This window comes from Uloborus diversus, chromosome 2 (assembly GCF_026930045.1).
Source record: "Uloborus diversus isolate 005 chromosome 2, Udiv.v.3.1, whole genome shotgun sequence".
NCBI lineage: Eukaryota > Metazoa > Arthropoda > Arachnida > Araneae > Uloboridae > Uloborus > Uloborus diversus.
The window spans coordinates 179,314,434-179,332,568 of record NC_072732.1 but is presented as its reverse complement, the minus strand read 5'-3'; the positions used below and the strand labels follow the sequence as shown (position 1 = coordinate 179,332,568).

Genomic DNA, 18,135 nt, shown 5'->3' with positions numbered 1-18,135 from the left:
AAGTAATGACAATTTTTATTTTAATTCGCTGTTCTTTAGTTATATATACTTAAATGTTTATGCATTCTTATAATTTAAATTTTGAAAAATCCTCGATTACCCTACCATAAGAAAAAACTCTATTTTCCATACCTAAAAAATAAATTTAAATACATTTCAAATCGGAATAATGTAAAAATCTATACTTTAAACTGTCTTCTATTTCAGTACATAGTCCTTTATTATCATCAAATTCCTCTTGCAATTCACAAGATTTAGAAACCTAAATGGGTATCTTTTCCTATCCTGTTGAACCTTTTTTCTATATCTGGTCTACCACAGTGCAAAAAAGCTTGACAACTATTGATATCTGCTCGCATTTCATCAATGAGAGACAAATGCCATATTAGGGACAAAGATGCTGCTCATTTATTAACAGTCTATGTAGATGCAGTAAATTTAAATCCAAAATTGTTCGAGAGGTAAAATCAGATTTCATGAATTTAAATTTAGAGTTTTAATTATTCCCTGGGATACAAAGCTACATTCAGATGTAACTGGAAAAAAAACGCCGATAGGCTTACCGTGATATCTTCAGGTCCCTATGTTGAACAGCTACTCAGAATTTCTGAGATATTTCTTCAGTTGTATATGATATCTTAGATGATTGCCCTTTACTGCTAACTGTTCAAGCTGTAGTGTTTTATACAGCGGCTTACAATACCGGCCGTATAAATTGTGCATGTAATTTTTTAGAGCCAAAACTGAACGGTGATATATTGCATTTGTATTGCTATCATCATGCACTTGAAATCGTACTGCAGAGTGTCTTTAAAGAAGTTCTTGCCTTTCTTAGTTGTAGACTCGATATTCCATTATTTAAGCGCTTCAAAATTCAAAAGGTACACATATCACTTAAATTCTAAAAGAATTGATGACTTATTGTTCGTAGAAAGCGGAATTAAGAAATATTACAGATAATTCTCATAACGTGTAATAATATTTCTTGGTGAAGTCCGCCCTCCTACAGGGATATGTTTTCAGCAACCTGGAGCTTATCTGTGAGCCAGATGGGTGGCAAAAGGAATTTATTGTTTGGAATATTTATGTATTTAGGAAACAATTTAAATTGATCTTACATGAAGAGAATCCCCGTAAATGCTGTTTTACAGTTAAATATTGTATGAAGATATAGTTTTTCGCAGCAACCCATTCTAGGCCTTTTAAATTAATATAAAGTCTGGTGTCTAAAAAACCTGCAGCGTACAAAATGATGAAAAACATGCAGCAGAAGCAGTGATTGAAAAATTCATAAATCACTTATGGTACTTAGGGGATGAATTAGTAGCTTTGTCCGTGTTAGATGAAGGAATTAACTTTGAAGATAGGAAAAGACTACTTCAAAAAAAATGCTTGCTGAATAGGAAGACGTGTCTGATGACTGTATAAAAATTTCAGATAACAGTAGATGATTTGGAATACTTTCATAGTAAATATCTTTCTCTTTATAGAATCAATTACAAGTCAATAAAACTGTTTGATAAGTTACAAACACCAAAAGATGTTTTCCTATTTGATCCTGTTTCATGGCAAAATGAAAGAAGCTATTTAAAGGGAAGAGATATCGTTAAAATGCTGAAAGTTATGAATGATACAACTGAAAGAGGAGCACAATTAATCGAAGAATTTCAAAATCAATTTACCAAATATGAGTCACAAAAGCAATTTAGTATTTTACAGACAGTTCAAGACTATCGGGGAAAAAAATGCACACGATTGAGATACATTAAGAAAAGCGTACGATTAAGGTTTAGTTTCTAAAGCACTATTTCATTCTTATTCAATGTGAAATCTTTAGACGATTTGAAGTAATTAAAAAGATTAATTTTAGTGCTACCTCGCTGTAAAAATATTTTGCAAACATAGGAGAAACGATGTACGGGATCTAAAGTAAAAACTCGAAGATTTGTGAGAAAATTATCAAAAGTGTTAAAGTTCAACGTCCTAGGGGCACATGTTATTATTGACCGATCGAGTTCAAATTTTGCACCGATTACTTTTTATTATAGTGTCACAAAACTAGGGGGCGTCACTTGTTGAATTCCGAAAAAAAAAATTCCCATATAAATAAGGACCACCCTAATATATATATATATATATATATATATATATATATATATATATATATATATATATATTATATATATATAATATATATATATATATATATAGGGCCCTTAGAAGAACTAAACCATTTAATCTCGTGACCAATACTCCTCCTTAAATTGATCATCACTCGTTAAATGCTTAAATTCTCCTTTCAACTGCTGACATATAGATACTTTTCACTCCAGAGACCTCCATACATACCTGCCACTATTTGTGGCTTAACCAGTTGGATGAAATCCTGAAGAAAGCTCTGATTTTTTGAACCTGAAACCCCTGGTCCAGCACCCCCAGAGGTATCGTTTCACTTGGAGGATTTTGTGACCACGAGCATATTGTCATCCCCAGTCACCATTAATGAAGACGGTGGATCTTCGACCTGCTTGGATCGAACTCGGGATCCTCCGGTCACTAGTCCGTTGCCTTACGGATCAGACCACCACGTTTAACATTGAAGCCACTTGTAAACTATTTTTGGCCATATTAGGAAATCACTAGCTTCTTCCAAAACTTTTTAAAAATTGATGATTTTAAAACCCGATTTTATGTTATCTTTGGAGACATTAGCTGAAAAATACGCGGTTTGGGATTGATCTCGAAAAAATTTTGAAGTTAAAATCTAAAAGGCACCATTTCATGCTATTTTTGATAATAAAAAAAATGCGTTATTTTAGGAGAGAAATAAAACTGTTCCCATAGTGTCTATTCCAGATGGGTGATAATGCATAGATTAGATGCGGAAGTGACAGTTAAATGCACTTTTGAAAAAGGCGTTATTTTTGTCAATTTTTTGAGTGACAAATTTGAAAGGTGAGAAAACAAAATATACAAATCTCATGAAACTCCGGAGAGAGCTCCGTGGAACCCTAGGGTTCCGCGGAACACAATTTAAGAAACGCTGCTCTAGAGCATGGCTCGAGTTCTTTAAGAAGTTTGGAAGCTATCATAGGCTACAGGAGTACTCCTCGAACAACTCTACAGAGGAAGTGGGCGGAGGCTCCAAAGAGGAAGTAGTCTTTTGAAAAAGCTGATTTATTTTATTTATTTATTTATTTTTAATTTGTTCAGTTATTTATTTATTTATTTTATTTTATTTTACTTTATTTATTTATTTATTTATTTGAAAAAAGAAGATAGTGTTTTTGCATGCCCAAGAGAAGGTATTATAGCAACATGATACAGACACCTCATACATTAAAATTTTGTTCTTGCTGAATGTCCAAAAAGAAAGTAAATGAAAACGAAAGAATAAGTGGCATCATTTGATGAGAATCAGCAGAGTGAGAAGGCATGCGTATCATCGCCTAAGAGCAACAGTATGATATCTTAGATTTATTTCTGTTATTAGATGTCTTATTGTTGCTCTGAGGCGACCGATAATGTAATGACCTATATATATCGAAAATTCAGAAATACCCATGTCACAGCAAAGCGACGAAACGTTGAATCAGATTGACAACAAATGCTTCAGAAACTTTGTGGAGAAGAAAGACGTGAGGGATTCATCTTGAGTAAACTAGAGTCAAGATTAAAAATTCCCAAGTTCGGCACTAAATCAGAATTTAATGCTAAATGTTCGTGTGCCTAGTTTCTAATGTTGGCGGCTTGATAACTAGATTCGAGTAACTTTGCAATTCTATATTCATGAATAATGAAGTACCCAATTTACTTCAAAAGTGTGATAGTGTTATTTTACGAATTTTCTGTTCCAAAATACTAATTTTCTTCTTATAATATTGCAATAATGGTTCATTATTAAAGCTCTTAAATGTCATGCAATATATTATCTAAATGAGAAATTAAATTCTGTATAACTTGTAAAATAAGTTTTAATTATGTGTACAAAATATTTATACGTATAATGTGCATTTAACCAATTTCTGCTTTGTAAGATCGTGTGAAAAAAGGAAGAAAACAGTCGATTTTTGAGTAATTTAAGGTATTTAGAAAATTTAAATAATATACTCTACTGAAGTAATACTTCTAAGGTAATATCAATGCTATTTAGAGCCAATATTTGCACACCCAAAAATTTCAATTTCGTTAAAAAAAAATTTAAAAAATTGCATTTTTGGACATTTTTGTGACTTCTTGGAACCTAAAGATTTTCCTAGGAGGCGAAATTTTTAACGCTGACCTATTGATGCTAAAAAGCAACTAGTGAGACCCAAGACGATCGAAACTCAAGAATTTATTTCTTTTTTTTGTCATCTAGTACCTATCCTCCGAATGAGTCATATCTGCTTTCAACAAAGATTCTATTTTTATTTCCGTTATCTATAATTTGGATTATTCTGTGAGAGAAGAATCTCTCTTTCTCTTAACTGAAGACCGCTGCCACTTGGCGGTTGATTTCGTTTGGCGCCGTTTTCCGAAATAACATCAGAGGAAGCAACCCTGCCTAAGTGCCGAGCCGTCAGTCGGTAGCAAGCATTCGACGAGTGCACGGCTCCTGGTGGGATCGCTCATAGCTGACCACGGTTCACCATGTGTTTTGGAAATAACTCTCTTCATTTTTCTATTACTGAAATTTCTGAAAGAAACTAATTGATTCTTTCTACAAGAACATATTGTGTGAAATCTAAAAATAACCAAGTTCTTCACAATAAGTTTATAAGGAAAATCGTAAATGATGTAAATATTTAAAATTCTGTCGCTGAAATATTTTTAATGAATAGCAAGATCTGTTTCTTAGCTTATACAAGCAAAGTAGTGTCATGGATAAAAGAGGAATTTGTGTTGGTGTATATAATGCTCTTTACTGGAAATATAGTCATAGATTAGGGACTTCTACGTTCATCAATTTCTTTTGAATTAAGGAATTATCGTTATCATCTAAAGAATTTCGCAGACAAACAAAACTGACATTTAAAAAAATCGTTTGTCGATTTGTATGTACAAAACGCTAAAGTTTAAATTTACTTTTTTAAAAATTATGCATACGTAAACAAGAGTTTTCTCTAGTCATCATAGAAATATTTTATCGCTTGAGTGTGTAATGCGTACTGTTTATAAAAACCGTATTGGCATTTTTGTAAAATACATTTTTTAAAAGGCTGATTACTGAACAAAAGTATTTCAGCTTAAACCTAGTCAAGTTAGTAATTGAAAAATTGAGACGTTCGAAATTGGGCTGCTGCAAATATATGTTCCTATATAAAAACATTGCTCAGATTAGTAATTAGGTAATAAAACATAGTCTCTGAAATACTAAAAAATAAAACAATAGAGGAATCAGAAAGTGTATTCATGACTTCAATTTTATTCATCAACTCGATGTGTTAAGAGATATAATCCAATTAGGTGTTACATTTAGTGCACTGGTGAATCAACACGATGTCATACATAACTATACATCGTCTTATCTGCATACTGTGTGTGATTTCATCAGCTATTGCTTGTGTCTTCTTGTCAGATGATGCAAAACCAAAGGGACTGGAGGAACGGGCCCTGGACTCAGAAGTGGTCCTAGCTGCTTACACGAGGACAGTCTACAGAAACAGAAACAACACCACAAGTTACAGTGCAGAATTTCTCGTGTTCAACATATTGAAAGGGGAAGGTCATGTTGTCGAAGTGTACCAGAAGCGGAAGCCCTCCTCTCTGGAAACAGCCCTCAACAGGAGGTTGGTGAATGTGTCCAACTTCGGAGATCCAACCAAGTGCCAGTCCGATGTGAGTCCTGGTGAAACTTACATCTTGTTTTTGGATGTTCTCGTCACTGGAGAGTTGGGTGCGCGATATGACGGGGTATACGGTCCAGCGGTGTTGTACTCAAGGGACAAGGAGATGGCCTTGGAAACTATAGGTAAGCCATTCATTTTGCTTCCTAAATACTTATTCGTACTTAAGATATTTTAGCGGCTTTGTCTGTTAATTTCTTCTCCATAAGGACTACAGCTCGGTGTAGGCCAAGGCTTTCCCCGTATGCTTCCTCCATGTGGTACGACTTTTTGCTAGGTTTCTCCAAATAACTTGATTGAATTAAGAGGATTAATTTACTGTAGTGTTAATTTACCTGAGAATAAAATCTAAGATATAGTAATCAAATTAGTTATGCTTAAAAAACAAATGTTGTGTTTTTTAAAACATCTGGCGGTAGGTATAAATACCCTTGAACAGTCAGTTTAATTTAACATCAAGTAGGGATAGTTTTGCCCTCAAGTGGGTTAATGTATAACATGATGCAAGAGTATTGACGACTGAAATGACATCAATGCTTGTAGATGTCTTAAAAATAGTTCTATCGATTTGTCTCATTAGTCAGTCGAATCATCAAGTTTGTTCACACAAAGTATTTCATTAAAGTACTATTTATGACTATACACCTTCCTTTTAAGAGTTTGTGAGAATATATATCTCTCTCAGCCTTAACTTTATGGAAATTATTAAAGATTGTTGATGGCATTAGGACTTATCTTTCCCAGAAATAAAAAGAGAAGATGAGTTCGATCTACATGGAAGAATACTTTTTGGCGGGAAATATTTTATTTATCATAAATAAATCAGCATTTTAATAGCATGACCATGTTAAAAATGTTGAACGTGCTGATGAATAAAGTTGAACTAATTATTTTGTACCATGCATAAAGTAAATGCAAGTCCTTTTATAAAAATATAAAGAAATCCAAAGCCATTTGCTTTAAAAAAAGGAGAATTACACACTAAACCTAATTGAATATAATAGACAAAACACAAGAACGACTGGCTATTTACGGCTTCAACGAAAAATATTTTATATGTGTTAACAGGAATGGATCAAAACCAGTGGTTGGAAAAACTACATTTTTTTTTTGTAGCGAACTACAACTACTTCGTTACAAATGTAGTTAACTACAGCTACAACTACTTTTTTCAAAATGTAGTAACTACAAACTACTTTTGAAATGTAGTCGCTACTTCGCTACTTTCCAAAAAATAAGCAAATAAAAAGCATACACAATAGGTTGTCCCTCGAAAAATGAAAGTCAATTTTTCAAGTCGCATACACTCTTGTAATTTTCCTCTTGTGTCAAAACAATCGTGAAAAAAAGTTTCACATAATTTGCACAAGGGCACCCCGTGCCGACTTGCACCTGAAAGTGTAAAACAATACTTGTATTCTAGACCAAATCTTTTTAAAATTACATATAAATTTAAATAGAATATCAAGTTCAAAAATTAATACCGAACACATTTACAGATCAACAATTACAAACGAATAATAAAATAATAATATATTTTAAATGAAAAATTTAACTCAACCTGGAAAAAAACCAGATCTTTGAGTACTATGTGGGAGACTTAAAAATTGCAGGAAAACAAACATTTCTATTTAACGCTAATTACCTACTTTTCTACTTTACTGTTTATATTTTTTCGCTTGATAATTTCGTAAAATCTTACATTTCTGAAAATATGTATCAAAAACTTAATTTTTTGAAGAAAATTATAAATGTTAGGCACGTGTGGGATATCTAAATGGTTTTTAATTTGAATAAATGTTTTTGTGGTGCATATGTGGGTATAGGAGCAACGTTTTATCAACAGAAATTTTGAGTTTCTAAAGAAACATTTTATTTCAATTTGGCCTAGCATTACACAAGTGCTGATTCACACTTTCAGACATAATCGGCACTTGCTGCCGTTATTCAAATTATATGGTTTTTTTTGGATGTAAAAGGATAAAATATAAGAGAGTGTGCGACTTGAAAAATCATTTTTCGATTTTTTTTTTTTTGGGGGGGGGGGGGGGGTTCTGATACACACACACACACCGTAAGAGAATTGAACAAAAGAGATTGATAAATTAGCTCATCAGAAGACATTAAGAAAAATGTCCGTTATCATACTCTCACACACTGTAATGCTCGTATTTATTGTAAGTCCTCCAGAACAGTTCAATTTCATTCTTTTCTATAACATTTTAAGTAACTTCTTTTTATTTGGTGAATACTGTCAAAAATTTAAGCCTCGCTAAAATAATTTTGTTTTTTAATCTTCGGTCAGTTCATATACAATTTACCAAATTTTCAACTCGCGAAATCACCGATATCTTTATTTTCGCGAAAATAAGTGCTTTTTGCAATATGAATATTGGTGAAATATGGAAATTTGAGCCAATCAAATTCGTTTGAACCTTTTTTTTTTTTTCTTTCAGTTTATTTAAAAGTAGTTTCCAGAAATCGCTACAAACTACCATTTTTTTTGTAGTTAACTACTCACTACACTACGTTTTAAAAAAAGTAGTGCGCTACACTACAAACTACTCAAAAATGTAGTTACTACAGTAGCGTTGCTACTTGTAGCGCGCTACTTCCAACCACTGATCAAAACTATGTTTGGTTTTATTCATAGATATTCTTACTCCTAGAAAAAGAGAAAACCTTTTTAGGTTGTTATACGAACAAGTGTGTAAAATTTCCTGATAAAGCTCTAAATCAGAGGGCACACTGTAAAAAATTTCAGACACGTTACTGAGTATTTCCGTGTAACGTTTCGGGATTTTAATGGTTTTCATCCACTTCCTGGAAAGATCAAGTATCATTGTCAAAAAGTTTCCTGAATGGCTACAAATTGCAGGAATGCAGACTTCTCTCTGTTGTAAAAAATAGTTATAGCTCCTAGTTTAAAGATTAACTGAGATTATTTATAAGATGTATCGACTTTAATTCAATTACGGCTCGTCTGACTGATTAAGCTCCCAAAGGGTGCGAATAAGTCTTTGGACTACTGAGCTTTGCAACAATTGCAATCATGACTTGCAATTCCGGCTTAATACTGCTTCTGGAGCTGTTATGATATTCTTATCTCAGATTCCTTTGAATTCTAGAGGCACGACTGGCTCTAAACGTGAAGGTTTCAAGATAATTTTAAGAAGGTTACTGAGTTTAAGGGGGAAACTTTCCTGGTTTTTGCGAGATATGTTACTGGCTGAAAATGGGCACATCAGCTGCCTATTATTTTCCAGGAACGTTTCTGAATCGTTTTTACAGTGCACTAGTCACCAACGGGAAACCATTTCTTTGAAAATGGATACCAAAAAATCAAGTCTAGTCGCCAAAAATGTTGACCTCATGTTTTTTTTTTTTTTTTACTTGTTAAAATTCCGTGTATATCGTGCTACGGCAATATGTTGGCGATCCTCAGACCTTCTGAGTGTCTTTAAATTCCACCTTGGCAACGTAAGTCGGAGCAAACTTTCTTAAGGTTATTTATTTTTGCGTGGAATATATTATATATATTTTCAAGGCAAACAAAAGTGAAAAGTGGCTACCGCGTTTTGTGACCCTGATAACTAGTAGTTACTATTCAGAATACCTAATCTGGAGTTTTAGTCCCTGATTTAATTTGTATTGCTGGTCAGTATGGTACAGATTATTGCGCAAAAGTCACTGATTTAATTTACACTATCTGCTAGTACGGTATTGATAATCATAGAAAAATGAATTAGAAATCCGACGTTTCCTCTTTAAGATATTGACTATTCGTTTTTAAGAACGAAAGCTTTGTTTTGTTGAATTGAGTACCTTTTGAGCGTTTTCAAGTTTTACCTGGAAGCATTTGCGCTTAAGCTGCTGTTGATGATAAATGCTTATCCTACATTTTTATATTCCATAAGGTGAACATATGCTTTTTGTAAAATGTAATAATCTTTAAAATATCGAGTTTAAAGCGTGAATCAAAGTTGAAGCAAAAAAAAAAAAAAAAAATCATTTTAACTACCTAAGCGATGCCTCAAAAAATCGTAATCCTAAGTAACTCATCTGTTTCTTCCTCTTTACCATCTGTCTATATCACCATCTCGTGTATCCACGCTAGTGGTGCTCAACAGGGTACTAAAGCTCCCAATTATTTGGGATTTTTTCAGTAATAAATGATCATTTTCTTTTCACTTTGTAATCACTTTCTTTATGAATGGTGTCCTTGCACATGTAAAATTGTGTTTCGTTCTGACAACCCCATCTGGGTGCGTCGATTTTTCTTGTTATTTACAAAAATTTACTCGAAAATCCGAAAAAATTTCAAAATTTCATCATTCTTAACTTGGAACCGGTTAAATTCACTGTAGATGATAACCGCCAATTTTCTGGTTGTAGGAAATAGACAGGACCACCATCGCGAAGGTAATTACAACAGCTTTTCTCGTGACGTCTGTATGTATGTGCGTATGTGTGTATGTGCGTATGTGTGTATGTGCGTATGTATCTCGCATAACTCAAAAATGGTATGTCCTAGAAAGTTGAAATTTGGTACATAGACTCGTAGTGGGGTCTAGTTGTGCACCTCCCCTTTTGGTTGCTTTCGGATGTTCCTAAGGGGTCTTTTGCACCTTTTTGGGGGGAAATCAATTGTTAATATCAATGCAAACTTAAGTGGTGTTACAATTTGGCGGACACTTGGCGATATATCGCCAGTCTTTTGGTCGCCAAGTTTTGTCGCCAACTTGGCGGAAAATTTGGCGATTTTTTTTTATCTGGTTTTAATTTGGCCATCGTTTTTAATATTTAGAGATTAAACTATTGAATCACATTAAAATTGCCAATAATGGGAAAATGACATTAAAATGGAGTAAAAGGAAGTCATGTGAGGCACACATCAGCTCGTTCTGTTATAGATTGCATATGTTACGTCGAAAATCCGAAATCTAGTCATGAATTTCATCATTCACGTACTAAGGAACCGGTTAAAGATCACTGTAGATGTATAGACCGCCAATTCTTCTGGTTGTAGCGCTGACACAACATATTGAAAGTTTGTTGATTTCGCGGTTATATTCGCGAGCTTAAATTGCGAGTTTAATTGTATGAACCAAAAATTCTGGATCAGCTCGACAAAATGTAGGCAATTTTATTGTTACGGCAGAAGCAGTTCCATTGTTTGTATTTCCTGCGGCAGATGCATTTTCATTATTATCATTCATTGCGAATTATAACGTGAACAAAAGTTCAAAAAATAGAGCCTAGTTCAGAGTGAAAAATATAGTGCAAAATATTGAATGAAAGTTATTACAGGAAATAATCAGTCATTTCAAATAAAATTATGATAATGAATAATAATGCATACCGATATGGAATGCTGGCACATTTGAAATTCCACGGCAAATGGTTTTGAGAAAGCAATTTTGTTCTATCCGGGTCACCAATTTGTTGATGTATTGAATATTATTATTATCGAATATCAAACAATTAATCAGAAGGTTGAATAAATAAAAATACTAAAAAAGTATTGAGTAAGTTTTTTTTTTTTTTGTATTAAGCTGCAGAATCAAAAAACAGAAATATATACATTTATTTACAATTAATCACCAAAATATCAAGCGCCTTTTTTGCTCCAAACTTATTCCTTCTCTTTGTTAAATTCCTATTTATGGAATTCTAAATTGAAAGTTAAAGTTTTTATTTTTTTTTCTTGCAACGCAACGCCTGCAAGGCTTCGCTCTATCTTTTAACACGATGGAAGGTTTTCCTGTCCGTTACAAATACTAGTAAAGTCACTCTAATACGGACACTAACGGGATTTTTTTTTTCGTCTGCAATAGAGAGGTGTTCGCAGAACAGGGGTTTAATAATGTTATTTGCATTGGAACTGGGGAATTAAAAATTGTCCGCATAAGAGGGGTATCTGCCTTTGAGGGGTGTCCGTTAGGAGGGGTTTTACTGTATTTCCAGTGACTCACCGATCAAAGTCGACAATTGCCAATTTCAGCCTTTCACAGTAACGTGTATGCCAGAAACTCAAACAACTTTTAAGCAAATCTGTTCAAAATATTTTTCGTAAATAGTGCAAGCAAATCAACAGTAAGAATGCATTTCTCAAAATTAATTGCTTGACAAAGCAAACAGTTGGCGTTTGTTGAAGAGTAACGATTTTTTCTCTCATTAAAAACAGCTTTTTTTTTTGTCAATAGTATTAAAGTTTAAAACGTATTGCGTTTTGTTCTTGATAAACAAAATTGTACATTCAATTAGTTTGCATCCTTTTCTTCCATTTTCTTCGTCTTATGAAACTTTTTAACGGTTTAAAATTTCTTTTCTTTTTAAATAACTCTTCATTAAAATATATGATTCAGAAGTTCTACATTAATGCCATTTCCGAAAAGGCCACCATTTTCCCCCGCACGTCACAGCTCTTATATCTCATTAAAAAGTAATAATTTTAAAACGGTAATGAACAACAATTTTTATTCAAGAAATCACACACAAGTTTATTATTTCTTAAGCAGTAAAATTTTGTTCATTACTCTTTTAAACTCTTAGGGGCGTGATCAAAAGGGATGTCACGAGAGGTTAATGTTACCTCCTAAAAGCTTCTTTATTTGGCAAATTTTTTTCTGACGATTCGGAAAAAGTTTCCTCATTCGGCGAAATTTGGAGTTCCCTTCCGCAAATTTATCAGCATAAGGTTAAATTTGAAGTTCCGTTTGAGAAATTGAGACCCCCTCCCAAAAATTTAAGCTTTGATCGACCCAGGGAATGGCTCATTATCATTTCGTAACCGTGACCTATTTTAATATATAATACCGATTGTAGTAGTTACTCGAAATTAATCGAACTCCATTGTACTTCACTGATTCGTGACTAAAAGCCATCATATCGCTACACTTCATTAAAAGTATGCTTTAGGATATATGATATAAACTTAAAGTGAGATTTGATTGTAATGAAATCGCACCGGCTGCCTCTGATGTTAACTTGAAAGAAAAGTACTTTTTTTTTAATTTTATTTTTTACTTATACACGATTTCATTTAAACTGGATGAATTCATATTTGTATTTTGTCCTGCAATAAATCTGAAATCCAAATAAACTGTTACTATTTGATAAAAGAGAAAATCAACGCAATTAAAAGGAGAAAAAAGCAATTAAATAGTAGATTGGGAATATTTTCATCCCAAATTTTACGCATTGATTATGGGACCATGAACAACCAGCAGTTTTACTGCTTATTTGTGCATTTTATTAGGTTGTGTTCATATTTTATCATTTATGAGCAAAGATAAGCATTTTATGTCTTAAGCAAGTTTTAAAAGGACGAGAAACTTTGCTTCAGCTTTGATTTGTGACAATTTCAATTTATTAAGTAGTTTATTTATTCATGTTTCGCATTGTTTGCAAACAATCTTCTTGATTTGCTAGTTGTATTCAGTGTATTCGCCTGATTTCTAAGTTTGTGAAGCACTTTTTTAATACTTCATTTGATTTGAAATTGACAATTTTGAATTCTTCATTTTCAGCCTCCGACCATTCGTAACTTCTGAACGGATAAACCGATTTTGATCATACCCCCCCCCCCCTTTTTTCGAAAGGGGACTTGATCAAGACCGCTGATAGCTAGGTTTAATCTTTGGAGGACTTTTCTTACCAAAAGCATTAATTAAAAACTGAAAATTAACATTCTCTGCCATTTTGGTAGATAAAACTTACTTGCAGCTTTAAAATGTTACAAAAAAAATTGTAAGAACGAACTTTTCTTCTGGTTATGTAGTATGTTTTGAATTTTTAATGTTTGTTTTTGTATTTTCTGTTTTCGATGATAATCTACCTGTGAGAAAAAAAGCAGGGTTAAACTGATAGCAAAGATGTACAGAAAATTAAAAGTTAACTTATCTTCCTACAACTCCAAAATGCATTCCAGGAATTTTCAATGTACAACTCTATTTTTGTATGCATTTGATCGGCGGAAACAATTATTCCACTGCTTGCCAACGCTATGACTGGGAAACATTTGATATTTTTGGAAGAATGTTCTCGAATGTCAACTGTATTAACTTTAAGTGATTTCCCCTTTGTTACTTCTCTCCCTAATTACTATACTCAACGATTGTAATTAACACGCTATTTGTGTTGTGATTTAAATGCAAAACGTTGCCATAAAGGTTATCGGCGGTAAAAAAGAAAGCTTAATTCTGTAAAAAGACGCAGAGCAATTGATTTAGAATAAGATAATGCTTGCAAAAAAAAAAAAAAAAACTGATATTTTGCTTAGAAGAATAAATGTAAATGATATAAATGATCATGGATAATAACCAAAAACTGAAGAGGGGAAAAAGAAAAGAGTCGAATACTTTTTGAAAATTGAATCAACAAAAAAAAAGGGGGGATAGAGAAGAGGCACCGTAATTGTTTTGACCGTTTCATGCTAAAATGTTTGTGAAAACTATGTATTATTATTTTTTTTAACTTTCTTGAAATCCAGTAAATTAAGTGTAGCGTTCAAGAATTTTATTTTATTATTTTTTTTCATAATTACAAAAGGGTATCCCACCAAAAACATTCTGTAAAAAACTAGCCAAGTCTCGATGGAGCTGCTTGTTTATCTCTAAAAAGTAGTGAAATCTAGACAAAGTCATGACAAGTCTAAGGTTCCTTACTGCGATTTCTTTATTATTATAGTTAATGTTCTGTGACTTGGCCGTTAAACATTCTTTATACGTTAGTGGGTACAAGTCAATTTTGTTTACACGTTTTCCAAGGGGCAATTTTCCATCGTCAATGGGTAGCGGTTCTGGCGAAAGATTGGTGCAATGGTGTCATGGAGCACCTGGTTTTATACCCTTGTGTACCCTTTAACGGCCAAGTCACACAACATTAACTATAATAATAAAGAAATCGCAGTAAGGAACCTTAGACTTGTCATGACTTTGTCTAGATTTCACTACTTTTTAGAGATAAACAAGCAGCTCCATCGAGACTTGGCTAGTTTTTTACAGAATGTTTTTGGTGGGATTTCACTTCTTTTTGTAGAAACATTTAATTTGTGTAATGTTCGAGTAGACTAAAGTTAGGCTAGATTAAATTAGAAGATGTGTCCCACTACGCTGGACTTTAGCAATGACAGTCGATTTTTTTATGTACCAATAGTAGAAGGGGGCATTACCATATCTCTAATACACCTGAGGGTTCTTCATTAGATACTTCAGCTTTCGATTTTTGACATCAAATGAAGCGGCCCGCCAAGTTGAATATTTTTTATAAAGGCGTTATGTCGATCTCGAATAGTTTGGTTGGGCTCTTGTGTTTTCTAATCAGGGTCACTCGAGATCTTCAATTAGCCTAGTTTTTATAGTTTTCCCTTTATGTGGCTATCAAACCCTAACTCTGTACCAAATTTCACCTCTCTGAGTTTATGGGAAGTACTAGTTCTATTTTGATGATCATGAGTGAGTGAGTGTCATAAATGCGAAACTTTGCTTTCGCTTAACTTCGGAACTAAATGACCTACAGACTTGAAATTTCGGATTTTAAGTATGTGATTATAGCTTACTGGATGACGAAAATTTCTGCGTTCTAGTCTCACCAGAAGGTTCTCAAATAGGGGCTCGAAAATGCGGCGAAATGGTTCCAGTAAAGATGGTACGGCAGTGTTTGCTTCGCGCTCGACTTGGCGGGGGCACTGCCGTGCCCCCAAATAAACATTGTTCAGTAAGTTACCGCCCTATTGCCAGGGCTAAGGCAGAAATACATGAAGTACACCACAAGCTTAGTCGATTCCAGCCGAGGACTAATGCTAATTAGCACGAAACTGTAGCCCTCGGCTGGAATTGACTGAGCTGGCTGTGTATTTCATACACAGCCAGCATTAAGTGTAACATTGTTTTTTTTTTTTTTTTTTTTTTTGCACAATAATAAGAACATAAAATACACTATTGGAACATATGCAGAGATTTCAGTCAAACATAAAAAGAAAATTAATGAAAAAAAAATTACTTTAAAATTTTTCCCACCCGGAATTTTGTTTCTCTAATTTGGACTAAACATGTGTGCCAAATTTTATGTCAAAGAGTGGGATACATTAATACTAACATCACACGTGCACATACATTTTTGTAAGTAATGATGTATAACCAATTAGCTGCAGAGTTTCATAAACATGCATAATGGAATCCATTCTTTCCCACTGTTAAAAAATTCAGCAAAGATTTTTTCCACCCCGAGAACACTTCCTAAATCAAGAAGCTATCTCTAAAAGGAGCGTTAAACAGAAGTATCTCCGTTTGTGAATTTACATCACGTTCTACAATGAAGAACACCTACCGATAATGCAAATATATTATCCTTCACTCAAACCTTACTAAGCCTATTGAGATGAAATTGATTTTAAATTTGATTGTTGCTTCTGGAATATTGTTTCTATTTATAAAAAGAGTGAAGTGGACATTTTGCTACACTCCTACTTTAATAGCAACGGATGTCTGTCAGTCCTAGCAGCTAAAATTGTTGTACCATATTACGTATAACTCATATATCTCTTTAAATATTTACAACTAATGAAAAATGTAACTGAAAAAATTAAATTGCTGTACAGAGGACTAAAAAGTTTATGAAAACAAGTGACACAGAATTAAAATGAACAAAATAGCGGTGAAAGTTTATATTCAGTTTGGTTAAACATTGTTATTTTTTTTCGAAGAGTAACAAGTAAACTTCATTATTTTTACGTTTTATTTATTATTTTACATCTGTCATTTATTTATTATTTTTCTTTCTGAATGTTAAAGTTGATGAAATATAATGGCACCATTAGGGGCATCTTCATCTAAAGTTTGTAAAGCTGGGAAGAAAAAGGAAAGTTTCTGATTTTAAAAAAAAGGAGAAGATTCTCGATATATGCTTGAGCAACTACAAAACATAGAAGGTAGCGCGACAATAAGCATGAGTAAATCTTCCATTACGGTACAGTTAAAAATCAAAATTAAAAAAAATCCGGAAAAGTTCAGAATTAAGTTTCAATATTTAAGCTTGCAGAGCAGATTAGCAAAGTAAATAATATGAAAATGGAAACTGCTTTTTTATTGTGGATTAATAAAGAGATCGGGAAGAGGGGCTGTTGCCACAAATTGAAACGTTATGAAAGAAAATGCGAAGCAACCGTATTTAAAAATGTATTAGATAACGATCTGATAATGGAGCATAAGTCATCACTATCTCCATTTTTTAACTCTTAAATATTGATACTGTATATCTGTTGTACAGAATTATTATGGGGAAGCATTTTATTCTTATACTGTACGTAACGTGTTGTTTTATTTTATGTCTTTTCCTCAAATCGATCATTTATTTTGTGCATCTTAAAGTAATTCATGTTGAATTTAATGAAACACTTTCTAATTTTTTTAAATGCAGTAAAAGTTCAGATTTTTATACAAGAAACTGTAGTGTACAGTTGAGGAATACTTTGAAGCAGTTTGAGGAAAAGAGTTTGATATGCTTCTAAAAAATTTGTATGTATATTATTCCACAACCGGAAATTTCGACTTACGCGAGGAGTCTTGGAACGCATTCCTCGCGTAAGTATCTGAATTTCTATTTATGTGTGTCTCAGTTAGTAAAGCCATTTCTCCGAGATATTGCAGCGTGGATTTTCTGCAATACGTTTAACCACTTTAAAACCGCAAACAGGAAACATTTGCATGAAATCTACAAGAGTTTTAAATACTCTCTATCGCTCTTTAAGTGAAGAAAACCGTCAGTTACATTCCCAAAATATCCAGCGTAACAAAATCAAAAGGAGGAAAAAAAATAGTGTCAAATTGCGTGTATCTGGGTTGCCCCCCCCCCCCATTCAACGTTGTGTTTTTAATAACGTAATATGAAGTTAGTTTTCTTTTTCAAAATTAAACTCAATTTTTTCAAAAGTAAGAGATACTCTCCCATAATATGAATTCTTTTTTATGCATGCCGCAGTTAGTGAAGTTATTTCAGTGAGACACTGCAATGCACTGATTTCTGCCATACTTTTACTCACTTCAAAGAAGAAAACAAGAAAGATTTACTTAGAGCCAATAATAGTTAACACATTCGTTATCGCTCCTTAAAGGAGGAAAACCTTTAATTAGATTCCAAATGTAACCAAGGTAATACAATTGAAAAGACAAAACAGAAAGCTTTTGGTCTTCGATTTCTGTGTCCGCTTCATTCATTCCACCGCTTCACCTTTGTCTTTATAATTCTTCTTCTTCATCAGCACAACAGCCTGGTGCCGGCCAAAGCTTTCTCCGTCTGGTTCCTC

General features: G+C 33.2%; 1 protein-coding gene across 1 annotated transcript in view; it reads left to right on the top strand.

Moving 5' to 3' along the window:
• Positions 1–5,330: 5,330 nt before the first annotated feature.
• The window catches only part of LOC129216182 (uncharacterized), a 334,520-nt gene continuing 321,715 nt past the window's right edge, over positions 5,331–18,135 (top strand). Inside the window, exon 1 of the mRNA XM_054850361.1 lies at positions 5,331–5,953. Coding sequence (XP_054706336.1) covers positions 5,482–5,953 — 472 coding nt within the window. The 5' untranslated portion in view covers positions 5,331–5,481. The remainder of the gene's footprint in view (positions 5,954–18,135) is intronic.